General features: G+C 38.0%; 3 protein-coding genes across 5 annotated transcripts; 1 reads left to right on the top strand and 2 right to left on the bottom strand.

Annotated features, from left to right (window-relative positions):
- Positions 1 to 2,846: 2,846 nt before the first annotated feature.
- Positions 2,847 to 16,852, bottom strand: LOC121998696 (ATP-dependent helicase BRM-like). 2 transcript variants are annotated; one of them, XM_042553716.1, is made up of 14 exons: positions 16,273 to 16,850; positions 13,900 to 15,057; positions 12,460 to 13,755; positions 12,242 to 12,354; positions 11,902 to 11,989; positions 11,725 to 11,811; positions 10,583 to 10,675; positions 10,409 to 10,492; positions 10,022 to 10,225; positions 8,651 to 8,896; positions 7,002 to 8,579; positions 6,377 to 6,898; positions 4,241 to 4,492; positions 2,847 to 3,836 (listed from the first exon to the last, which is right to left on the bottom strand). In XM_042553716.1, the coding sequence occupies exons 1-14, from the start codon at positions 16,456 to 16,458 to the stop codon at positions 3,123 to 3,125; spliced, it is 6,621 nt and encodes a 2,206-aa protein (XP_042409650.1). In that variant the 5' UTR covers positions 16,459 to 16,850; the 3' UTR covers positions 2,847 to 3,122. The 2 variants fall into 2 exon arrangements, with proteins under 2 accessions (XP_042409650.1, XP_042409651.1); XM_042553717.1 differs by lacking the exons at positions 2,847 to 3,836; positions 4,241 to 4,492 and having other exon boundaries at positions 6,751 to 6,894; positions 16,273 to 16,852.
- Positions 16,853 to 18,474: 1,622 nt separating this feature from the next.
- LOC121998697 lies at positions 18,475 to 20,867 on the top strand. 2 transcript variants are annotated; one of them, XM_042553718.1, is made up of 3 exons: positions 18,475 to 18,616; positions 19,693 to 19,927; positions 20,131 to 20,867. In XM_042553718.1, the coding sequence occupies exons 1-3, from the start codon at positions 18,601 to 18,603 to the stop codon at positions 20,744 to 20,746; spliced, it is 867 nt and encodes a 288-aa protein (XP_042409652.1). In that variant the 5' UTR covers positions 18,475 to 18,600; the 3' UTR covers positions 20,747 to 20,867. The 2 variants fall into 2 exon arrangements, with proteins under 2 accessions (XP_042409652.1, XP_042409653.1); XM_042553719.1 differs by having other exon boundaries at positions 18,487 to 18,616; positions 19,698 to 19,927.
- Positions 20,868 to 20,931: 64 nt separating this feature from the next.
- On the bottom strand, positions 20,932 to 23,118 carry LOC121998699 (pentatricopeptide repeat-containing protein At3g29230-like). Its single transcript, XM_042553720.1, has one exon. It carries the CDS (start codon positions 22,972 to 22,974, stop codon positions 21,277 to 21,279), a length of 1,698 nt encoding a protein of 565 aa, XP_042409654.1. The 5' UTR covers positions 22,975 to 23,118; the 3' UTR covers positions 20,932 to 21,276.
- Positions 23,119 to 24,615: the final 1,497 nt, after the last annotated feature.

Here is a 24,615-nt window from a genome sequence, read left to right on the forward strand (position 1 = left end):
TTTATTTTTGGAAAGGTGTTAGAGTGTTAGAATGGTCAGTCTTTATTTGTAAATGTATTGATATTCGTATAAAAAAACTAATATTATATAAGGAGTCTCCTCCTAAAGGCGCATATACGCTACACAACCTTACGCACTCAGATCTTATTGTTCATTTCTACTGTTCACTACATTCTTTTTCCTCTTGGTCACTTGACTGACTTGAGCATCGAAGTGTCTATGTCAGGGACCCCTCCCTGGCCCGGTTGCTGACGTTTTCTTCCCTCTACCTTCTTTTTTGACACGCAGGGTCGCTCAGCGCCTTTTGCTTCCAACTCAAAAGTCTTCTCATGATCAACAGCAAAGCCACCTACCAGTGCATCATCTTTCTCAATTTTAGACATGATCAAATTATGATTATGTGACTGCTCCTGTGTAAATTGTGATATTCAAAAAATTATAGATTTTAGAATATCTTCTGATACGACGTGTTGTGGCTGACCTCAAAGGTAGTGTGAGGTCAATAATCAAGATGATATGTCAGTTAAGGTGTGCTTGGATCAAGTTATCATGTATAACCTTAGTTATATGATTACCAAGTAATCACATAACCAAGGTTACGGAGAATAAAACATAACCAAATGTTGTTTGGTTCAACCTAGGTAATGCAACAAAAATTTATTTTTTTGAAAATTTTAATGAATAACCTAATTTAATGTTTTACTATATTATCTTTAGTTACAAAACCAACCATATATATCTTTTAAACTCTATGTTTTTTTATAATTTTTTCTTTTTCACGTTTTTATTTATTTTTATGTTTTTCCTTTATTTTTTTATTTTTTATTTCTTTTCATTTTTTAATTTTTTTAAAATATTTTAAAGTTTTTTTTATTTTTTTACGTTTTTTTAATTGTTTACATTTTTTATGTTTTTAAATTTTTTTATGTTTTTTCTATTTTTTATAAATTTTTTACATTTTTTCTATTTTTTTATGTTTTCTTTTATTTTTCACCTTTTTTTACTATTTTTAAATTTTTTTTCTATTTTTTTATTTTTTTAATGTTTTTTACATTTTTTTATTTTTTCAAAGTTTTTTATTTTATTTTTTATAATTTTTATTTCTTTCTTTACATTTTTTATCACATTTTTCTCTTATTCGAGGATATTTTGGGTAAAAAAATTTTGTTAATCCCGAAATCAAGAAAAATCTTAGTTTTTCGATTCCGGGTTGCATGCCCCTTTTGCTGACGTGTCAGACATGAAACATTACTCAGGAATCATCGATTATCTAAATCAAACAGGGTTTTCATTGATAACCTTGGATGGATAACCAAGGTTATCAAGGATAACCCCCAACCAAACACACCCTTAAAGTCAAGGGAAGATGACAGTCAAAGTTAGGATGCGCATAGCTGAACGAACCACCTCTAACGGGCCTACAGGGCTCAGCTCTCCACTTTTTATAAGCAAGACTCCCAGCATAAAGTCGGGCAACCCTAGATCCGATCGAACCTACAGGGCTCAACTCTCCACTTCTCATGGGAAAGACTCCCAACATAAACCCTGGCGGTCCTAGAGCTAGCCGGGCATACAGGACTCATCTCCCCACTTATTATGAGCAAGACTCCTAGCATAAACTCGGGTGGTCTTAGAGCTGGTCGGGCATACGAGACTTAGCTCCCCACTTTTTTGTGTAAGTCTCTCAGCATACATTCGGTCGGATCCAGAGTCGGTCGGGCATTCGAGACTTAGCTCCCCACTCACATAGGCAAGTCTCTCAACATACAGTTAGTCGGAGACATAGCCGGTCAGACATACGGGGCTCAGCTCCTCACTCTCCTATAAAAGTCCGGCAGCATACATCTAGTCAGACCCAGAGCTGGTCAGACCTTTAGGACTTAGCTCCCTACTCATGTGCAAGTCTCTCAGCATATATCTATTTGGTCCCAGAATTAGTCATACTTCCAAATTCAGTTCTTCATCTTTCCTAAGTGCGGCTCTTAGTTACATCCGCCTAGTCCCAGATCCAATCGAATTTCCTCTAGGAGAGTATTATCAGGGAATCGTACTAACTTGTCAGAGAATAATAACTATTATCAGAGAATATTCCCTTATTCTAGCACATACACGCAATGGAACCTTCCTTGCCCTAGAGGAAGATTGTTGTACATACTCCATCATCCGATATATTTTGACACCTGACATTATGTGATACCTCATTATTGCGGAGGTTATGAGAGTAAGTATAAAATGACGCTCTCTCTATTAATCAGTACCGTTACATACACATACTCACACGTAGATGAACACACACGCATCCATCTACGATTCTACTATTCATCTTTTTCTCCATTTTCGTCAGGCTACTATTCTGACTTGAGTGTTAGTGTCTGCACTAGGGACCCCCTCCCTGGTTCTCGCTCTAACATTCTCGTTGGCTCTGTCTATGGTGTGCATAGGTCTGCAGTTTTCAGCTCGAAGTCTTTCTTTCGTCAACACTCCTGCTACCTCACCCGTCGTCTATGTACATAGCTTCAGGACGAGATCATCTTCTATTATAGAACATGCTCAATTTCGAAAGTCTTGAGTTTTAGGAAAAGATGAACTTGGCCATCTTGTTCCCCCTTCACATCCTCCTCCAAGTAATCAACCATGCAGTTGATGGTGAGCAATTTTATAAGAAGTAATTTTCACAACTGAAAGTGCTATTCTAAGCAACATGCCCCTGGAACCTGCTATTCTAAGCAACATGCCCTAGTAAATCATGACTTATGGACAAAATGCACATTATAACAACGAATTCTAAGGAACAGTACGGAGATCAGTCTACAACATCTTTACGATCAAGCCAAACAAAATTGACATGGCAATGAAAAATAATGGTTAATCATATTCTGGATACAATTTTTGTTTTGTCCCAACGGCATCTCTTGGTCTACAACATCATCACTATCACCGCCACTTCAAATGCAAGAGTTAAAATGGAGAGAGATTGGAATCGAAGCAGCAGTACAGAGAGTGTGGGTGTGGGTGTGGGTGTGGGGTGGATGACTGACTAAACACCAGATTTTAAAGGTTTACATATATTTGAAGAACGCCATACTAATTTTTTGCTTCGGCTAAGTTATCTACACTAAGACTCACATATGACTCGGCCGCCTTTTGCCAGTATCTGTCCTTGTTCGCCTCACAGGATTTGCCCATTGTACATCAGCCACAGCAGTGGATGATCCATTTCCTCCATCTGTTTGTTTCCTTTCATGATGTGCTCGGCTCAGTGGAGATATCACCTTTTGAGTTGGTTGTGTATCACTCTGAGCTTGAGCTTGAGCTTGAGCTTTGGTGGTGTTCCTTGCCATACTGGATGCATGAACTGATAATCCCTGATTATTAACCATCGACGAAGGCAACCAACCTTGATTAGACGGTGAATTGGGAGTATTTATCTGCTTTGAACCGGTCTTGTCCCTGTCATTCCTCCTTTTCTTGCAGATAACCAAGTCTCCTGGATGTGTCAAAAGCTGTGAACAGTCTGGCACCTGCTGCCTCGCGCCTCCACCAGTTGGCCTTGATTCTTTGTGGGATTTGGAAGAGTTTGACCTGGTCCTCCTTTCGTCGTGAAGAGGAGTTGATCCGGTGGGGAAGGTCTTGCTGAAGGCAGATGCTGATTCTGATTTGTTGGTTAGTGTCTGTCGCTTAATCTCAGTGGTAGAAGCAGGCCTTGGGGAAAGAGGTGAAAATCCAGGGCTGGAGAAGATCACTGCATTCTTTGCTTCACTGAAATCCGCATCCGGAAATGCTATCTTCATGATGTCGAAAAATAGGTCTTGAAGTTTTCGTGCCTCGAACCTCACCTGCGTGAGCAACAATTTAGCGATCATAACACCAAACTTCTTCAGTGAGAAAACAAAAGAAACCATATCCCCGTGAAACCTCAAGAATCTTCACATAAAACATCTTGCCTAAATTTATAGTAAAATAGTGGAAAAGAAAACAGTTTATAGTAATGTTTTGTTTGTTTTCCAGAAGATCAAGCATATTCTATGTAAAACGAGCAAATATAATTCTATAAAGATGTTAAAAAGTTGATGAGAATATATTTTTAACAAGTCATATATAAACAAAATTTCTTAGACAAACACAGACAGATGTAAGCTTTAGAAAAATCAATGAGGGAGAAAAATTGTAATGTTCCACGAAAGACAAATTCTCACTACGTCAAGAAAAGTAAAAAATTAAAAAATTAAAAACCTCATACCTCATAAGAATATTCACAATGTTTCACTATATTTTTCAGCATCAATTGCAAATCTGCTATGAAATCCATCACGCCATTATATTCTAAGTTGTCCACACGCTGTTCGATGGTTTGCAAGTTTATGACACCATTGCTTGAGGAACCAGGAAGAAAGTTTAATTTTTCATTTCTCCACCAGTCTGACAAGAAAGGTACTATTTGACTTCCATCTTTTTCTATCCTTCTTTGGAGTTTGCTAATAACATTCTTGCACTGAGATAAATTTAAAAAAAGCTCATGGATTAGCTGAAGTTTTAGCCTTGCTCAACATGGTAAAGAAAACAAAGCTGGCATAGATGGGCATAACCAACAAAATTTTTAAACAAAAACTAGGCAAACTTTAGCGCGTCAAGGAATGTAAGGACTACAAAAAAAACCTACAAAATATCTAGAAACACGGCATATAACACCCAACTTGGTGAAACAGACTGCTCTGGAAATTGGAATTCAGGCTATAATGTTCAAAATATCCAGTGGCAAGTTGACCACCAAAATGCACCAATTAGAGATGAGCTAAAAATAACAAAACTTGACACATTGCAAGGACATAAATGTGCTAGTTGACCAAGACAAGCTAAGATTATCTATTTTGGTGACCAAGAAAGGATACCAACAAATGACCCTAAAAAAATACTTATTCGGTAAGGATTACCAAAGAATGTGAAGGACATGCAGGATGTTGCTTCATCTCAACGTGAATACTAATCATTGTTCATTCATTTTCCCACATCAAATGACTTGTTTAGTCATTGGTGGTAAACATATTAGGTATATCAGCAGGTTCGCTCTCTTCCCCAATGCTACTCTAGGATGAAATGTAATCTTGAAGGAATACTACCCACCCAGCATGTAGACCTCTTTAGCAATTGGATGAATCTTAATGCCTTATGATCAAAATGCAAAATAGACTCATTTGATAGTAAGTAGTGACACTAACTTCTCAGCCAGAATAATTGCATATAACACTTAGTTGCTAATTGAATGGTGTCAAGTGCCCCCATCCCTAGAAATGATGCCTCACAAGTAACAAGACCATGGAGAATTTGTTTGCTGATAGAGTTCAGTTATGCTTAGTCATTAATTATCCTAATTTTCTAGAGATATGGAAGTGCCTTGGCACAAATAACGAGCACAAGAAGGAGCAACTAGGATTAAGATTGTGAAAAAGGAGTATTTTTTAAGACTCGCATTTAACTTTATGATTTTAAGGAATTTGAGGACAAGACGTACTTACTTCATAGTATATATTACGATTCCATGACAGCAGGCTATCAATAAATTCAGTGTAAAGGGTCATAGAACTTAATTCATTGCCAGTATAAAGGCGATAGGAATATTTGAAAAATCCAAAGATCATAAAAAAACATTCATACAACTCATTTTGTAGTTTATATGCAATCTTTGATTGATCATCAATACTCATACAAATTTAGTAATATTCTCTACACAAGTCAATTTGGAAAATTTCATATTTTGATAGTGATCTTGTTGATAACACCATTATTAGCACTCTATACAAGGCTACATCACTTATAACACTCAGACATCATAAATCACATAATTCACTAGATTTTGTTTTTGTCTCCCTTTACTCACATCTTCAAATCTAATTGATTCAGGCGATCAAATTTGTTGGCCTTCTTTGAACATATCTATAGCATCTCAACTTTCTTCCATTTTATTATGTATCAGAGCCATACCTAATCACTCAAGGGTTCATTATTCTTTTATTAATCTTCACTAGTAATCCCGACAATTTAGTATAGCTTAATTTTCATGCACCGAACTAATTTCTTTTGCAAGATAGTGAACCACAGGGGCATGAGAATGTGAAGCTGATAAACAAAGTCATCTTTATAATGAGAAAAGTAGAATGTAATGGTGATGATACACATAAAAGTCACATACTTAATATAGATATATTCGAACACACATTCAACAAAACATACTTAAGTCTTAAGCATAAAGTGATCATTGCAAACCCATTTGCAATGATAACAGGACAACAGTGACCAAGCAAAGGAAATGTATAGATGATTATCAAACGGAAGCATTAACACGAGCAGGGACATAACAAAGCTACGTGCCTATGCATACCTTTCTCTGTGTGCTGTCTGACATTTTTGTGGTCACAAGGTTTGGGGCATTGGAGCTGATGGTCCTGCTATTCCAGCTTTCCATGGAGTGCTCATAACCATCCTCTGCAGATGTAGACAACCTAGCAGACTTTTGCACAATGGGAGACGAAATCACTCTTGATGGTAAGTTGCGCCTCCGCTTCACTGATGGACTGATCCTATTCAGCCCTCCGGTACTAGGTTCTACAAATGCCTCAGATTCTTCACCTCTAGACTGTGGAAGTTTTTCATGATTAACAAGCGCAGGTGACCAAGAAGCATGCTGGAAAGTGGCTTTAGGACTGTTGAATTTATCTTCAATTTTCTCCAAATTAAATCTTGGACGAAGACGGATGCTGCGTTTACGTTTTATTTGCTTTGCTTTCGGTTGAACGACCTGTCCATCCTCTAGGTAATGCTCATGAACCAAACTATCTGACTGATGAAGATCCATGGTGGAATCCCCTGACACTGCAATTTCCCCTTCCTCTAGCTCATCTGGCTAGAAGAATTCAGAGGTAAACAACCAAAATAAATAAAAAATTAAAAAAGGCATATAGACAAATAATAAAACAACTTTGAGCAGGGCAATTTCAATAACTCACTGTCTTTCTTGAAGAAGGGCCTGGCTTGGCATCTAAAGCAGAAATTGATCCAAATTTTTGTGAAGGTGTTGAAGGTGTCACAGGTTGCAGTAATTTATGACTACTGGAAGAAGATCCTGTTGAACCAGCTTCATCAAAAGCATGAAAGTTTCTGACCCTTTCAATTGCTAGTGAGAATTCATCACCGTCATTATCACAGACCAGGCCATCCTCTGCTTGATCCTTGTCACCAGTCAGCACGTCACCACCACCATATAACTCTTCATCTTCAAGTTCACCCATGTCTCCCTCTACTTCATATCCATTTCTCTCCTCCGATTCAGCATCAGAGTTGTTATTTTCTTCATCTGATGATTCCCTGTATGTAAGATGCTTTTTCATAGCTGAACCCCTCGGGCGACCTCGTCTTCTCTCTGTCTTACTGGGGGATGAAGCAGAATGCAAGCCATTTGGTTCCAGCTCAATTGTGCTGGATAAAATGTTCTTCGATGGTTTCTTAGATATACTAGCAACAACAGCATTTAGTTCTCTAGAACTAACACGAAGCCATTTTGGTACTTCGTTGTATCTAACCATATCACCTGTCCAATCACACTCCTCATCAATTTGATCGAACAATTCAAGTTCTTCTTCACTACGAGCAATCATTTGATTTACCTCCTGAAGAGAAGGAACATCATGCACGGTTTCTTGGAATCTCTCCTCATCATGCAGAAGTGTCTCCAAAGTCACTCGTCTTTCTTCATGTGTTGTTCTTTGATCAAATCGGCCAGCATTTATGACCTCATCAGCCATATCTTTCTTGTACTGTTGAATATTATTACGTATAAGGCTTTCAATTGATCCCATATACCTATCTTTACCAGCAAGATCATCCTCTGAATCCTCTGCATCACCATCTCTCATTTCATCCTCTTTTTGGTAGCTTGATACTTTATCAACAACAGCTTCCAAGTATATGACTTTCACATCTCTTGTCTGACCAATACGATGAGCTCGAGCAACCGCCTGCTCTTCATTTTGCGGATTGGGATCAGGATCATATATCACAACAGTATCTGCAGTCTGGAGATTAAGGCCTCTTCCAGCAGCACGGATACTAAGCAAGAAGATAAAAGAATCTGAGTCAGGGCTGTTGAAATCCACTATTGCTGATTCCCGTTCTTCTAGTGTAGTTGTACCATCTATTCGTCGGTATACAAGTCGTCTCCATTGCAAATACTCTTCTAAAATATCAAGTAATTTTGTCATTGTACTGAAAAGAAGAACACGATGGCCTGCTCTCTCAAGTTTTATGAGAATTCTATCAAGAATCCAAAGTTTCCCACATGATCTAACAATAAACTCTTTAGAGCAGTCACTGAAATAAGGATAGTTAAGTAAAGGATGATTGCAAACTTTCCTCAGCTCCATGCACCTATTATTAAGATTTCTATATGTTTTGACCTGGTACATTGGATTCTTTTGAACCTTCAGCATTTCCTCTTCAGGATCAATCCTAAGAGTACCAGTAGATCTTATCCAATCATATATAGCACCTTGAAAAGCTGACATTCTACATCTTAGAACAATTGGCACCTGCAATAATGCATTTATAAGAAAATACAACAAAGCTTGCAGAAATTTGCCCTTAAGTTCACAACACTTGCCTTGGGAGGAAGTGAACCTTCAACATCCTCAACGCGCCTTCTTAGCATGAAAGGTTCAAGAATTTGATGCAGACGGTGGATGATGATTACCTTCTTTTCAGTCTCAAGCCAGTCATCTTCCTCTGGATTATGTGAAGGACCATCCTTCTGAAAAGGCTTTGAAAACCAATCGTGAAATGCCTTGTGATTATCAAATATTTCAGGAAGAAGAACATTTAAGAGGGACCATAGCTCTTTCAGATCATTCTGTTAAGTAACAACAACATATATCAATCAACTAACATTGAACACGATGACTATATAATCTACAAGTAGAATTTCAAATTAGTAGTCAATTGGTTTATAATGCATTAGCACCACTGTATATTGCAAAATTCAAATAGAGTAGCCAGCATACGGATAAAGCACATCTCAGACTACTCTTTAGTAATTGATTAGTAACAATCCTTTACCTATGCAAATGGTAAGAAATATGTTTGGAGATTTTAGATTAATATATTAAATGTACTGACAAATTATAATTTATAAACGAGAAACTGAACTCTTCAGTATATTAAAATAAAACACAGTAGCAAACTTTTTTTTTCTTACAGTTACAGATTCACTATTGAAGAATAATAATCATCTATCGTCCTCATAAATCTCTTATGTGCTGAATACATGGACTCAAGATTAGTTTTGTTCGCATCAGATTGATCTATAACTTCCATATCAAGGAAGTCTTACCAAAAGAAATGATTTTATCAACATTTCTTTCAACTTTCTATGACATTTTCATACTTAGAAATCTTCACTTACCTATTTTGTTGACTTCATATCAGAAACAAGCATAAAAGACATTTAAGTATGAAAAGGAGTTTAAATAAAAATTTCCCTAGTTGTAGTTTTCTGTTTTCCTAGATCTCATGCCTGCCATTCAACATGAAAGACAAAGTCTATGCTGGATTGGGCTGCCTGACCTATTTGGATTCTACCATCACTTCCCATCACTACAACTACATGTTCATAAGTCTTAAATATTGGAGTCAGCAATCTTATCTTGCCGTCTAAACAAATACCTCAATGACTAATAGGTCAAATTTTTAAAAAAAAAATCTAGCAGATAATCCACATATCCACCATGTAATATATAAATAAAATGCAGATTTTCATCTCAAGTTCTAATAATTTTCTTTCTAAGAAAAAAACCACAATAATGTGACTTGCAAATCATTACAAACAACAAGTTGTGTACAAAAACTTGGTACTGGTTATCTAGTAAATTATAATACGACATTAACAAATAAAGAGGCGCATAGTAACACTCCTATGACTACTATGTCAGGTGAGAATAGCATAGCAGGATCTCATAGAGATCATTCAACAGCAGACCTGCAATGGGGTGCCAGTAAGCAACAACCTTCTTTGGCAGCGATATCTATCCAGATCCCGTGCCAAAACAGATTCCCTGTCCTTCATCCTCTGGGCTTCATCAATAATTATGTATTTCCAATCAATCTTTGATAACTTAGAGCGATCATACATAACAAACTCATAAGTTGTCACAAGTACATTAAACTTAACAGCGCATACTTCCTGCAAAAACATGTCTAAAATTAGGGTTTCCTTAGTAAAGACTTTGGAAGCATATTCTAGTAATGGGATTACCTACGACTCTATATTATACAAACTAACCAGAATCTGAAGAACATTGTAGTTCATCTATAAATGTAAAGTATAAGGACTTTCTTGCACTAATACAGAGGATATACATCTGACCTGTGAGAAAAGCCTTGCCCGCTCATCCTTTCCACCAACATAAAATATACAAGATAACGAAGGTAACCAGTTCAGTAGCTCACTCTGAAGGGTAAATATAAAAGTAGTGTCAAAGAATAGCTTCCTAAAATATAAAAATGACAAGCCAATAACTTGAGGGGAAACAAAATATACCTTCCAGTTAACCAAAACAGCATTAGGAACTATAATTAGGTGTGGACCATAATTTCCTTTAAACTCCATTAGGTAAGCTATCAATGACATAACCTGTTAAAATGACAACAATAAAACTTCACGGCCATTCATATTAGCTTTTTATGTCAACAGTAAATAGATGCAAACATTCTGTAGTATGTCAAATGCATTGGCTGGATCACATGCAAACCAAGAACATAAAGCAATTGCAAATGTGGCATCTGGGAAGGATGAGTGAGAGCAACCTTACAAGTTCCAACTATAAATAGAACAAAGCTTTTAAAACTTAAACCATACGGGCAAAAGAAAGACATAAGAATGCTAAGAAGAATCAAGTATGTCACCCAAATCAAATGGAGCCACATGGTTCTCTTTGTCACCTTCACAGGTTTTAGTCAGAAGGCAAAGTTCTTAAGGGAAAAGTGCAAAGAGGCACCAGAAAACTGAGAACAAACACAATCAATACCTGTACAGTTTTTCCTAGACCCATCTCATCTGCCAGTATTCCGTTCAGCTTATTATTATAGAGGGATAGCATCCACTGTAGCCCAACCTGGAAATTTGCATTTACATTAGGAAACATAAGCAACAAATCGCCACTTGAATTAAACAATGAAGAGAGGCCATAAGAGTTGTAACTGACAAGTTGATAGTCTCTCAAAGTTCCAAAACGTAACATTGAGGGTTGTCTAACAACTTTTTCCATCACAGCATGAGCCAAATTATAGTACCTACAAGGCATGATGATTAAAAAGAAAGTAGTCAATAAGAAAATAGAATGCTATAGATGCCAGTAAACAAGAAAAGGTGCTATGTCAAATGCATTGGCTGGATCACATGCAAACCAAGAACATAAAGCAATTGCAAATGTGGCATCTGGGAAGGATGAGTGAGAGCAACCTTACAAGTTCCAACTATAAATAGAACAAAGCTTTTAAAACTTAAACCATACGGGCAAAAGAAAGACATAAGAATGCTAAGAAGAATCAAGTATGTCACCCAAATCAAATGGAGCCACATGGTTCTCTTTGTCACCTTCACAGGTTTTAGTCAGAAGGCAAAGTTCTTAAGGGAAAAGTGCAAAGAGGCACCAGAAAACTGAGAACAAACACAATCAATACCTGTACAGTTTTTCCTAGACCCATCTCATCTGCCAGTATTCCGTTCAGCTTATTATTATAGAGGGATAGCATCCACTGTAGCCCAACCTGGAAATTTGCATTTACATTAGGAAACATAAGCAACAAATCGCCACTTGAATTAAACAATGAAGAGAGGCCATAAGAGTTGTAACTGACAAGTTGATAGTCTCTCAAAGTTCCAAAACGTAACATTGAGGGTTGTCTAACAACTTTTTCCATCACAGCATGAGCCAAATTATAGTACCTACAAGGCATGATGATTAAAAAGAAAGTAGTCAATAAGAAAATAGAATGCTATAGATGCCAGTAAACAAGAAAAGGTGCTATTGTTCAACTTATATCAGATGGTTACTTGTGTTGAAGTATGTTGCAGAAAAATAGAAAGAAATTATCTCAGAACCTAACCACCAATAAAAACTTCTTCCAATGCATGAATCATTACACACACAAAGGAAATGGCACACATACACACCTGGTGCAGAGAGAGAAAACTTACTTGTTGACTGAAGAACTGTCTTTTGGAGCATTCATTTCAGAGAATCTATGCCTGATCATTATCTCTTCACCTGCACATGCTGCTGCAGCCTTGACCTCTTCTTCTGAAAGTCCCTATTAAATACATGAAGAGAAGGCAAATACAGTAAAATTATATTTTCTAAAGGATGATGATGAGAAAATAAATCAGACAAAAAAAAACCTAGAAAGCAAAGCTACCTGGATACGTGCAGCAGCTGCTGCTGCATTTGCTGCCTCTTGGACCTCTTGATGACTTTTGGCATCTGCAATTTTACCTCCAAGTTTGTGAAGGTACTCTTCGGTCTGGGATAAAAAGGACGAAAGCACTTCGTAACGTTGAGCTGCATCACCAGGAACATTACTTTGCTGCTCCAGTAGCATTTGACGATATCGATCAACATCGTTATTCTTCAGTGCCTCCATTCTTTTATTTCTGCCATCATCTTTCCTCTTTGAGAACTCCTTCAACATCTTTTCATGGTATTTAGCAATTCCTCTATTTCTTGTAGTCCTTGCATCACGGATGGCCCAATGAGTCTCCAGAAGCCTTTTACGCCACTGGAAGATAGATTTTAGTTGCTTGTCTCTTGAGGCTTTTTGGATCTGTTGAACTTGCCTTAAGAGTTCAATGCGCTGTCTTTCACACTGCTTGACAAATTTTCGATAGGGCCTGTCTGACATAGCCATTATCTCTTGCTGTTGCTGATCAAGTTCATCCCGTAAACGAGCTTGACGATCTAAAAGTTTAAGCTTTTTTTCTTCAATTTGCAGCCTCATAACAAGGTCAGGCTGTATCCTTTTCCTTTCCAAATTCACACCAAGTAACCCATTAATTTTCCTTAAATTTTCTGTTCTTTTCTTGCCAAAGATGACCTTACCTTCCTCTAGTAGCAAATCTTTCACATCATAAGTTAATGTCATATTGTTGGAGGTCAGAGTTGTTGAACCCAAAAGATCATGTTTCCTTGTAAATGATGGAAAGTCAAAAAGCGGACCATGATAGTTTCTCATAACACCAGCCCTTGGAACTGGTGTAGAATTAGAGGCAGGTTTCTTCTCTTGTCCAGTGCTGGCTGATGCATCTTCGACGGATACTGCCTTACCCTTCTCATTGCAGTTGTCACCTTTAGCATGTACGTTATGATTTCCCTTTCCAGTCTCCTGTTCAGCAATGATAGGAGATCTGCTTTCCTCAATCTTAGCAGAAAATGCAGATTGCAAAGGTTCCGTAGCTGAACATGCTACATCTGGCATTTGGCAAGCCATAACAGCTTTTTCCTCCCTAGTACCAGGCTCTTCTTTTGGTAGATTTTGGTCTTTACTTGAAAAAGTTGGCTGAAGACCCTCATCCAACTGCATATGCATTCCCTCCATGGCATTAGTTCTTTCCTGGAGACCTGATCCTGATTGAACATGAGACTGTTGTGGCAAAGAATCAGCGGGTAGTCCAGCAATTGCTCGAAGAACTTCAGGGGGAAGATTCCGTTCGCCACGCTGACAGTAAAACACAAAAGTCATTTTATTTGTTGTCCAGATGATTACTTACTGTAGACAACTTCAGTTGATAAATAAACAGAGGATAAAAAAAATCAATGCTTTAGATAGACTGGTGGAGGGTATCCCAATTCTTTTGCGTACCTTCAACCGCCTAAAAGCTAAGATTTGAGCTTTAAGGACAAAAAGTTGTTGTTTTGTAAATCCAAACTGTTGGTTTGGCACCTGAACAGATCCACTCTGAGATGGAAATTGATTCCCACCAACAGCATCATTGGAACGAATTTCAGGTTGTGTCATGGGTCGGTTTAGCTGCTGCAAAGATCTAAGTTGCTGCATTTGCTGTGAGTTGTTCCCAGTATGAACATTCTTAGAATAACACTGTTCCATAATCATGCTACTGGATGAATTTGGTGGATGAATGATTTGACCACCATCAATTGTTATTAGTTGAGATTTGTCTAGTCTCTCATTCTCACTCTCCCTGTTATGAGCCTGAGCTTGTGTCTGCAAGTCATTGGACTTCCCTGTGATGGTTTCCCCTCCACTAGTCATTATATCAGATGAAACCGGCTGTGGGCAAGTAGAGGGACCAGCTTGGCTGGAGTAATCACTTATACTGTTAACATATACAGAACCTTCATTTTCAATGGGTGAAGAAATAACTGATTGCTTCACCGATGGCAAACACAGTTGCTGCCCAGTTGTGCAAGTCTCACTTTGTTTCTGGATTGCAGCTAGTCTGCTGGACTGCCAATGGGGCAGAACTTGTGCGAGCAGATTTAAATTGGCAGGAACTGTTAAATCAATATTATGCTCCTTAGCGCACAACTGCATAGCTTGCATCTGGGCCATTGTGAATTGATTGTTTGCATTACTTTGTGTGGTTGTTATTGACTGCCGTGATTGAGATGGTCTTACCATGTTTGTTGGCACCAACTGTCCAGATGCTATTTGAGAAGGTTTTGGATCATTTCTCTGACCAGAAACAATATTCCCTAGCTCCAACTGCCTCTCAGTATGTGCAAAATGATCACCTGTCTGATTAAGTATAGATGATTGTGAATGGTTAGCTGTCTGAATAGATGCACGCTCTTGAGCTATCAAATTATTTGCAAACATGCCCTGACTCCCAGGACTGGCTGTACTCATTTTTCCCTGTTGATTCATAAACCAATTCCCAGAAGGCCTGTGCTGGGAATTTTGCAAAGCATATTGGAGAAATGCTTGATGAACTGGGTTCTGGACATGGTGCTGCTCTATACGCTGCACTTGTTTCTGATGCTCTTGTTGCTGGAATGCCTGCATGAGAAACTAAATGACATAATAAAGCATTCAATGCTATTTAGAATTGCATTACTCTAGAAGCAAAGTTATCACATGAGGAAGCCAGTTGCAAAATGAACAGAAGAAATAGTTTGTGTTAAAACAGGATGTCACGAAGAATATTGCTGCTTCCTCATCAAAGACAATTCATACATATATACACTAAATGTGGATTGTGAGAATTCTAATTAAATGCATCAGGAGGCAAGTAACAAACAGTAACAGAAGACAACGAGTGCCCCAAGCAAATAAAAAAAAAAATACAACCAGAGAAGTGAATGAAAAGGCATTTGTGAGATCCAGAGGAGAAAATCAGGTATCGACAAGGGCCACTATAACTGCGCAGCAAACTAAAACTCATCTAGAGTTAATAAAGAAAAGGTATGTTACCCAAAGAAAACTTGAGAATGGTTTCCCATTTATTCACATGGAACCGAGTAGATAACAAATTTTCAGACCTAAAGGCTGAAGACGAATTTGACATAAAAGGGGGAAAACTCATCTAATATTAACAACTTCAGTTATAGAACAGCCAAAAAGCTCATGTGCATGAACATACATAGGCCTGGAAATAAAAATACTTCTAGGCAAAATCATCACGAGTGGAGAAAGCCCAATCGTCAAGGATCAAACAGAAGTAAATCGTGAATTCCTTCGAAGGGATTAGAAGGAAGCACAAGTGTAGAAATGCAAAGGACGATACTTGAAAACAGTGAAACATCAACGATAAATCAGGAAGCGTATTAGGAATGACTTTGTCAAACAAGAACGCCATTTGGATAAGAAAACAACAAGTTCTGTTGACAAAAATCATTGGAAGGAGAAAAGAAATACCCATTGAATTTCCAGTTGTGGTGAACCAGGTCCTTACGGTCGTAAATAGCTGACGACCACCGAGTATCGTTTGGTTCAAAAAAGACTATTTCAAGAAGCTAGGAGAAAATTAATCACAGAATCCAAAAAAATCAAGACGCATAACACATAACTTGACGAATCTAGGCCACCAAATCCAAATGAGAAATCATACGAGGTTTCCACTCTACAAATTTAAGAACAAGCCTGTCCCACTTTCCCCCAAATATGGAAACAACATCAACAACCGTCTTTTTCTCATTCCACACATCAACCGCCAGCAGTCCCCCGTGAGAGCACGAAGACCAATAAAAAAAAGCGCGACTTGCGACTACTCACCTGCCTCTGTGCGAGCTGCTGTTGCTGCAACAGCAGCAGCTGCTGTTGCTGCTGGATTGCTTCCCTGCCCAGATGGCCGGGGACTGAGGTCGCATGTGACGACGAGGAAGAGGGAGATGCAGCGTCGGACGGATGCGGCTGGGAATGCGACGCACCCGCCTGGTTCCGCCCGCTCCCGGACTGCATACCGGGGGCCACCTCCAATGGCGCGATCACCGAAAGCTCCAAACCCTAAAAACCCGCAGATCAGACCGCTCCGACGGGATCGACGCTCAGAGCCGCTCAGATCGCTCGAGACCCTCGCTGAAGCCGCACAGCAGCCACCCGCAGCAACGGTGGCAGCGGCCTTAAGGTCGCCCGACGCTGTTATCTACCGATCCTGGCCCTATATCACGGCTCCTCGAGTGAGCACCGAAGAGAGGAAGCAAAATTCTTGACCGGAACACTACGATCTAGCCGGATTCCGGCAATTTCGCTCGAAATCAGCCACCCCACTCGATGGCGTGCTCCGATCACGCCCTAATCCACCGAACTCGCCATTTTTCTCCCCTTTTTTTTATTATTTCTCTCTCTTTTTCTATTTACTAATAATAGTTGTGGTGGTTCGAGGTTAACTTGACGCTGGGGCTGGGTTTAAACTAACCATGGCTATAGACACCATTAAACTGACCACAATATCCTCAACCTTTGTTAAAATTACGAATTGCTTCCTTTGCGCGTTATAATTATTATTTGAAAAAGTAATCATATATATTAATGAGAAAGAATTAAATGATTGGATAACAAAAACAATGATTAGCAGATAGACACGGGCAATGATTGAAGAGTGAGATATTTTAGTAGTTAATCAGACATTAAGGTTTTTAGTTATATTTTTTTTACATGGGAGATAAATCTAAAATATTAGCTTTTTTTTTTTTTAATGATTGCAAACATTTTTTTAATTTATCTTATCTTACTATTTTATTAAAAAAAATTCTCATTTACTAATTAATTTTGATGAAACCTAAAATGAATTTACGTTAATATCCTTTTTTCTATTCACACTAAAAATAATTTTAAAATTTATTAGTAATTTCACAAACGAAATAATCAGTGATTTAAAGTTCGAGACTTAGCTGCTGCATATTATTATTGATTTTTCTCATTATTAAGTTTCTCTGAATTTTTTATATAAAAAATATAATTCTCTTTAGTCTCACATCTTAGAATTGACAACATTATGATCAAAGAAGCTTCTATAAATATTTTAGGCGAACAATATTAAAAAATATACTTTTCTTAGTCGAAAATCCAAACAAATAATTCAGATTTTCAAAAGTCATGTACTTTACCCTAATGACTCTACTAATAACTCTACTTTAATATTTTAATTAATGTTAAAATATTTTAATTAATATAATTTCATTATAAAGGGTCAATGTGATTTCAATGTATTATATTACAGACGTACGTGTGCACGATCACTAGTAGTAGAATTAATTTAGTTATTTAAAAGAATATTACTTAATCTATTTAGCAATTTATGTCTATTATATGTAGCATGGAATTATTATTAGCTTGCATATCGGTGACTACTTCAAGGCTTCAACTAAACCCATAATTAAATAATTTCCCTATTTATATATTAATAACAAGGATAGGAGTAATTTAAAATCTTTAATAATGGCATGTGTTTTTTTTTCCTATTCTATGAAGTAATCTAATAATAAATTTTGTTAGTGGTGTTCTTTATATATTTGTGAAATTAAATTGAATCAAATCATATTTATTTTTTTTATTTATATTAGTTAGAAGTTTTAGGGGGTAAATTGATATTTGTTTAAATGCATTTAGAAGCTTATGGTCATAGTAAAGTATTGTTATAGTATGATTTTACGATCATGAATTCGAATAGTAAATTGGTATTTTTAATTAGTAAAGAAAATGAAAATCATTAAAATTTGGGAGTAAATTGACATTTTCCTCGCATAAATTTATTATATCTTTTAAATCCTACACCATAAGTTATTATTTTTAAAAGTATCTTCAAATTTATTAAAAAAAGTAAAATTTATACAAAATTAATTATTTTTAATGTAATAGATTTATCAAAATTATTAAGTGTGCTAGGCAATCGGGATATAATATTTTGCATTTTTTTTTGGCTTTTAAAAAATTATATATAAAATCATGATTAAACCTATTTAACCCATTACCCGATTAAATAGATCCGGAGAAACAGAAAACCTCGACCCATTCATTTCGCCGCCCGCCGTCGTAGTGCAAGGCGCCTCCGTTTCCGCCAGATTTCGCTTGACCTTGCTTCTCGAGATCTGTTACTGCAACATGGCGTCCTCTTCAGGTAAAGATCTGGATCAACTGTTGGTTCTAATCCGAATGATTTTGACCATTATCTTTACCGAGAAAGCTGGATCACAACTGTTGCTTTACTTTCATAGTTCCATTAGAAAATATTGAATCCTTTAGTTGTTTCGATATAATATTTTTTTTCGCCGATAATTTTTGGCTCGCATACAGAATCTTGGTTAGATGAAGTAGATGGATAGTAGGAACCAATGAATTAGGGTTCCTGCTCACTGTTGTGCATGCTCACTCTTTTGTAATCTTCACAAGAAGAAATTATTGTTTGGTTGCGATTGAACTTATTGGGGAGGTTATTATATGCCACGATGAATTTTAGTTATTCCTGTAGGATTTCTGGTGTGTTAAAGAAGTTATTTTCTTTAATTGATCGTGTTGCATTTTTTTTTTTTCAAATTTAGTAACGTCACTTTGCTTTCATAGATAGTTAGCATTGCATATTATGATTCATGAACTTTAGGAATATCACCTAAGGTTACCATGCTTGCCATTGTTGCGTTCGTTCTTTGTTACTAAAGGATCACCCGAAGGTCAAATAACGCAGTTACGAATTTACTTTTATTAAAGTTGTAAGTTTGTTAGGTTTTATTAGAATAAGTCTCTCAGTTTACAAAGAATAGATTGTCTTTTGAAACTATAAAAGCAGGTCAAATCCCATGAGTGGACGGTCTTGGATTGAATGAAATTATTAACATGGTAACCCTTTGTTGCTATACACTTCTATGGTATCAGAGCCTTTGAATTTGATTCCTTATGTTGCTATATTTTCGAGATTTTCTCAGTTATTTTGTGTGAATCAATTGGTTAATCCTTTGTTGCTATAATGCCTCTGTTACATCACTTCTAATTCCTGCTTAATGTAGCTCGACTTAGATTTCATTTACTAGCTTTCTAGGTCCTCTGTTTCTATTTTGTTTCATATGAACATTCGTTCCAATCTTCTATACTGTTTCATTTCTTTGGTTAGTTATTATATACTTAAAGGATGCCTATGAAACAGTTATACTTCTATAATTTGTTTGCAATTAAATTGTTAAATTGACTGACAATCTGTAGTTAAGGGCGCCAACCATCACATGCGTCAAGGTACAACACTTCGTGAGGAAAAAGCTGGCATAACTCAAGTAGACATGAGTTGCATTTTGAAGACACAACATCTCCAGCGCCTGGCAGCATGGGCTAGTCAAGAGGCCAGAATAAGTCCCCTTGCCGCCCTTTTGGGACAGAAGTTAGCTTCTGAGGCTGAGGCTTCAAGCATCCCTTTAGACTCCTCGATTTTTCTTTGTGAGAGGTAGATCTCTTTCCCTTTAATTTTGAAAAGATGTTATGTTGCTGCCACATAACAATTGAGACACTGATGGCTGGGACTTGAGGGGTGTTAAAAGTGTGGTCATATTGATCCACGGATGTCTGAAATTCTCTTGTTTCGACAGGTTTACTATCTTTTAACATAGTTGATTTTTTTTATAAGTGTTTTCATTTATGAATTTGCAGATGCGAAACTGTGTTGCAACCTGGAACTAATTGCACTATAAGGATAGTAAAAGTTGCCAACAAAAAACGAAGGCGTACTGAGAAATCACGACGACCTTGTCAGAACAAAGTTACCTATACATGTCATTTTTGTTCTCATCAGAACCAAACATGGGGCACAGCCAAAGGCCAAGTCCATGCTCTGGTAGCTTCACAACAGGTTCAAACTCCAAAACCAGATTCTTGCAACTCCATAAGTCACTCGAAAGACAAATGTAGCAAGGGCATTATGATCTCCAAGGAGCTTCAGCATGATGCTGGAAGGCAAAATCCGTCCAATCCAGAGGCCCAATCCGAGCCAAAGTCCAGCACTCCTGAAAGGAAGGTAGCTGAATCCCAGTGCTCGGTTACTCCATCAATCAAACTGGCTAGCAAATCTAGCAAAAAGAGCAACAGCGGCTGCTCTAGACCTGACAAGGTCAGAAGCAACTCAGCAGGTGATGATGCTTCAGGAAAATTGACTGGAACAGGTTCGAGAAAGCAGCAGAGAAGAAGATCCATGAGCTTGCGGAAGATGGTTGAGAATGATTTTAAAGAAAAAAATGTTACTAATTTTGCTATTCCATTTCATTTGTAGACACGGTTGTAGAAGTTGTTCTGTATCCATGGCATATCTACTAGACAGTTTTTTTTCCAAGGAGAATAGCTTGTTATTGTATTGGTTGGATGAGTAAATGATTACTGTGGGGTTCAATCTATCGCCTCTTCTTTTTGTCTGCACTTCTTGAATTTTATATAATTTGTTCAAAAAGGTGAAAATAGTGGTGCAATTTACCTTTTTTATAGTTATATTTGATAGAGAAAATATTGTTTTGTACAAAACAACACTTCTTGCAAATAAAGATAAACATCAGGCAAACAAAAGGTAGACTCTAATAGAGTATTGGCTTGCTTCATATAAAACTTATTGGTTGTACGTACAACCATTCAGCAGAGCATTGGCAGCAGTGAAGAAGAATCATTATTATATTAATCAAGATGATCACTACAATTTCCTGTCCGATCTCCTCTTCAATGCTACTGCTCTTGAACAAGCATTTGAATTGGCGCTATTTAGGAGAAGTTGCAGGCAGTAGACTATCTCTAAGAAGAGGGTTAGAGCATTCATCACAATTCACTTGCCACAAGAACACTGCTACATCCAGTAGCCTTTTGTATACTCTGCTCCTCCATCTTTTTTCTTGCCTTGGACGCCTCATCGTACTGGCTCGAAGTTGCATACATGTTAGATAGAAGGGCATACACCCCGCCCTCCTCTGTTCCCAGCTCTTCTACCTTCTCGATGGTTTCTTCTGCTATTTTGATGTCATTCCTGACCCTGCAGCCACCGAGGAGAGCTCCCCACACACCAATGTCTGGCTCATAAGGCATATTCTTGATCATTGTTTGTGCTTCTTCTAGCTGACCATTTCGGCAGAGCATGTCAATCAGACAGCCATAATGCTCGATTCTCGGTTTGATTCCGAAGCCTTTCTCCATACAACTAAAAATTCGGCGACCTTCTTGCACCAGTCCTCCATGGCTGCATGCGAATAGGACACTCATGAAGGTTAAGTGATTGAGCTGAAGTCCGTCCTTGATCATTTTCTCAAAGAGCTTCAATGAATCAGCTATTCTTCCATGTGCTGCAAATGCTTTAATCATCACATTCCAGCAAAACACATCCTTTTCGATCATCTCAAGGAAAACTCTGAATGCCGAATCGATGTCGCTACACTTGGCATACATCTCTATGAGTGAAGTCCCAACTATGGCCTCTAACTGAAGCCCATCTCCTATCAAATTGAAGTGTATCCATTTTCCTGTCCTCAAGTCTCCAAGTTGAGCACAAGCAGATAGAGCTGTTGAGAATGTGAATCTATCTGGAGCCACGCCTTGCGAGTGCATCCGAAAGAAGAGATCACAGACCTGTCGGAAATCTCCATGGTGCATGTAACCCGAAAGCATGCTGTTCCAAGAAACCACATTTCTCTCAGGCATTTCATCAAACAGCTTCCTTGCTGCTCTAAGATCACCGGCATTACAGAAAGCTGTAAGCATCATCGTCCAAGATACAACATCCCTTATTGGCATTCTTCTAAAAAAGATCAATGTCATCTTCAAATCAGCAGCCTTCACATGGCCTGAAAGCATCGAGTTCCACGATACAACATCTCGTTCAGGCATTTCATCAAACAGTTTCCTCGCAGAATCTAAATCTCCTAAACTGATGTATTCCGATATCATCTTGTTCCATAATCCTATAGTTTTCACAGCCAGACCATCAAAGATCCTTTGAACATCAACCAGTGAGCCTACAGCAAGGCAAGACCTTTCGACTTCGATATAGAAGTTCAACAGTGGGAAGGCTACGGAGGCAAATGCATCGAATCCGCCCTTGATGATCTGACAGTGCGCTTTCTTACCGTAACCAAAGTCCCCAAGGTGCGTGCAAGAGTCAACGACGTACGGGTAAGTGAAGCCGTTAGGCTTCATCTCTCTCTGAAGCATTTCCTCAAACAAGTGAAGGGCGGCCTCGTAGGGGCCATTGTACGCGTACCCGCGGATCATGGCGTTGTAGAGGAGCACCTTGGGTGGGGCGCCGTGCCAGAGGGAGGAGATGACGGGGAAGAGCCGCGCGGCGTAGCTCATGCGGCCCAACTCGGTGGCGCGGCGGAGGAGGAAGGAGGTGAGGGTGGGGAATCGCAACAGGGAGGAGGTGATGAGTAGGCCCTGGATTTGGTCGAGATGGCGGAAGCTGCAGCAGCGGTCAAGGAGGTGGCGGAACTGAAGGTGGGACGCTAAGGAGGAGACATCGGCGCACATGTTGACCACGCGCGTCTTGGTGCCTCAGCGGTGGAGAAGCGCCGCCGATAACGTCGTCGAGGACCGGCGAGCCGGTTTGTGGGTCCAAACAACTCTTGTTTTTTTTTTTTAAATTTATTTTTAAGCAAGCACGGTATCCGACTAATCATTACTCATTTAAAATGACAAAAAAAAATATCTTATAACGCATCGTAATTAAAAATTAGAAACTTCAACGATGCCCTGAACCATAACCTAGGGAAGTTTTATAGCTAGCTCGTAATATGATAATTTTGTACAGACTCATCCATTTAAATTAGGTCTATTAGATTAATCAATCTTATTAAATAATTTAAGTGAGATAAATTAATATTTTATTAATCAATCATCTGGCAGACTTAAACGGGTTAATCCAAGAGGGATATGGGTCGTGGCAGGCTCGGGTTGGCCCGTGGACATGTACAATTATATAATTAAAAAAACTAAAAAGTATAAATTATGATTAAAGTCTAAAGATTAAAGGTTTCAAAGTTTAACCTTCTCAAATTCTCTCTCTGTGTCCATCGTTTCTCGTGTGAGTTGTTACAGTCCCTTCGAGACGGTCTAGTGGTTAGCACATGAGGTGTTGTCATCATGAGGTCCTGGGGTTCGAATCTCAATAAATGTCTCCCTTATGTGCTAATCACTATTCTAAAGGATAGTAGTTGTCTGTGATTTATCTCCTCTGTGTTGGCCCTGGGACTGATTGGCAGGGGCGAGCGTATTCTCCTTTTGTCACCGTGTAAGTTGTGACAATGTCCATGACTTCTTCCTTCGTGAGAATCGTGGCTCGTGAGGGAGGGCAGAGGGTGATTCATATTCCTCATCTTGTAAACCCTAACCCTGTTCCCATTTTGTTACCCCATCCCAACCATCCACCCTCACCGCCTCAAAGTATGTCACCTCCAAAGTTTGAATGTCGCTTCTAAAATCTGAAGTCCGAAGTTTAAATTGCTTATAGAGAAACTCTCCCAAAGAGATCGACACTCTAGCAGCCAGTAGGCGACAACCCAACGACAATCTTTGCACGACTTTCTCAATTCTCCAAACTCTTGTTTGAGGTGAAATGTTTTCCTCCTTTCTTTCTTTCTATTTCCCTTCATTTTTTTTCAATTTTTCTACGTAATCGTGTCTTGTGGTTTGCATAGTTGTTGGACTTTTTGCCTTGTTTGCTCTTTTGCTGGGAAAGTTTGATAAATTAACGTTTTTTCTTTTCTTGTGATGTTTTCAATCTGATATATCTTATTATCTTTAAATAGTTAAGAATTTGTTTGTGAAGTAGCAAGGATTTCAACTTTGTTGATCAGCATTTAATAATCCCCATTTTATTGATTCTAATAAAAATATTATTCGTCAAACCCCCGCTCCACTATAGTCTGAACTGCCAAAAATTATTTTTCGTTAATTACTAATTGCCTTGTTTGTTATTATTGTTGTATTTGATTCAAATTGTTGTTGCTAACATAAAAAATAAGCATATATGATTGTAGTAATTTTTTTTTTATTTGATTGATTTTGCATGAAACTGTAATTTATTATTTATTTTTCTTTTTTCATTATATAATTTGAAATGGACTCTACTTCTCAAAATCAAATAACTCCTTTAGAGGTTGATGAATTGAA

Source organism: Zingiber officinale, chromosome 6A, assembly GCF_018446385.1.
Source record: "Zingiber officinale cultivar Zhangliang chromosome 6A, Zo_v1.1, whole genome shotgun sequence".
Taxonomy (NCBI): domain Eukaryota; kingdom Viridiplantae; phylum Streptophyta; class Magnoliopsida; order Zingiberales; family Zingiberaceae; genus Zingiber; species Zingiber officinale.

Excerpts from the sequence above, each read along its gene's own strand:
- LOC121998699 (XM_042553720.1), bottom strand. The coding sequence starts at position 22,974 with ATGTGCGCCGATGTCTCCTCCTTAGCGTCCCACCTTCAGTTCCGCCAC.
- LOC121998696 (XM_042553716.1), bottom strand. The coding sequence starts at position 16,458 with ATGCAGTCCGGGAGCGGGCGGAACCAGGCGGGTGCGTCGCATTCCCAG. Across the intron at positions 15,058-16,272 it reads AGCAGCTCGCACAGAGGCAG|GCATTCCAGCAACAAGAGCA; the intron begins GTGAGTAGTCGC and ends TTTCTCATGCAG. Across the intron at positions 8,897-10,021 it reads TTACTGGCACCCCATTGCAG|AATGATCTGAAAGAGCTATG; the intron begins GTCTGCTGTTGA and ends GTTACTTAACAG.
- LOC121998697 (XM_042553718.1), top strand. Across the intron at positions 19,928-20,130 it reads TCGATTTTTCTTTGTGAGAG|ATGCGAAACTGTGTTGCAAC; the intron begins GTAGATCTCTTT and ends ATGAATTTGCAG.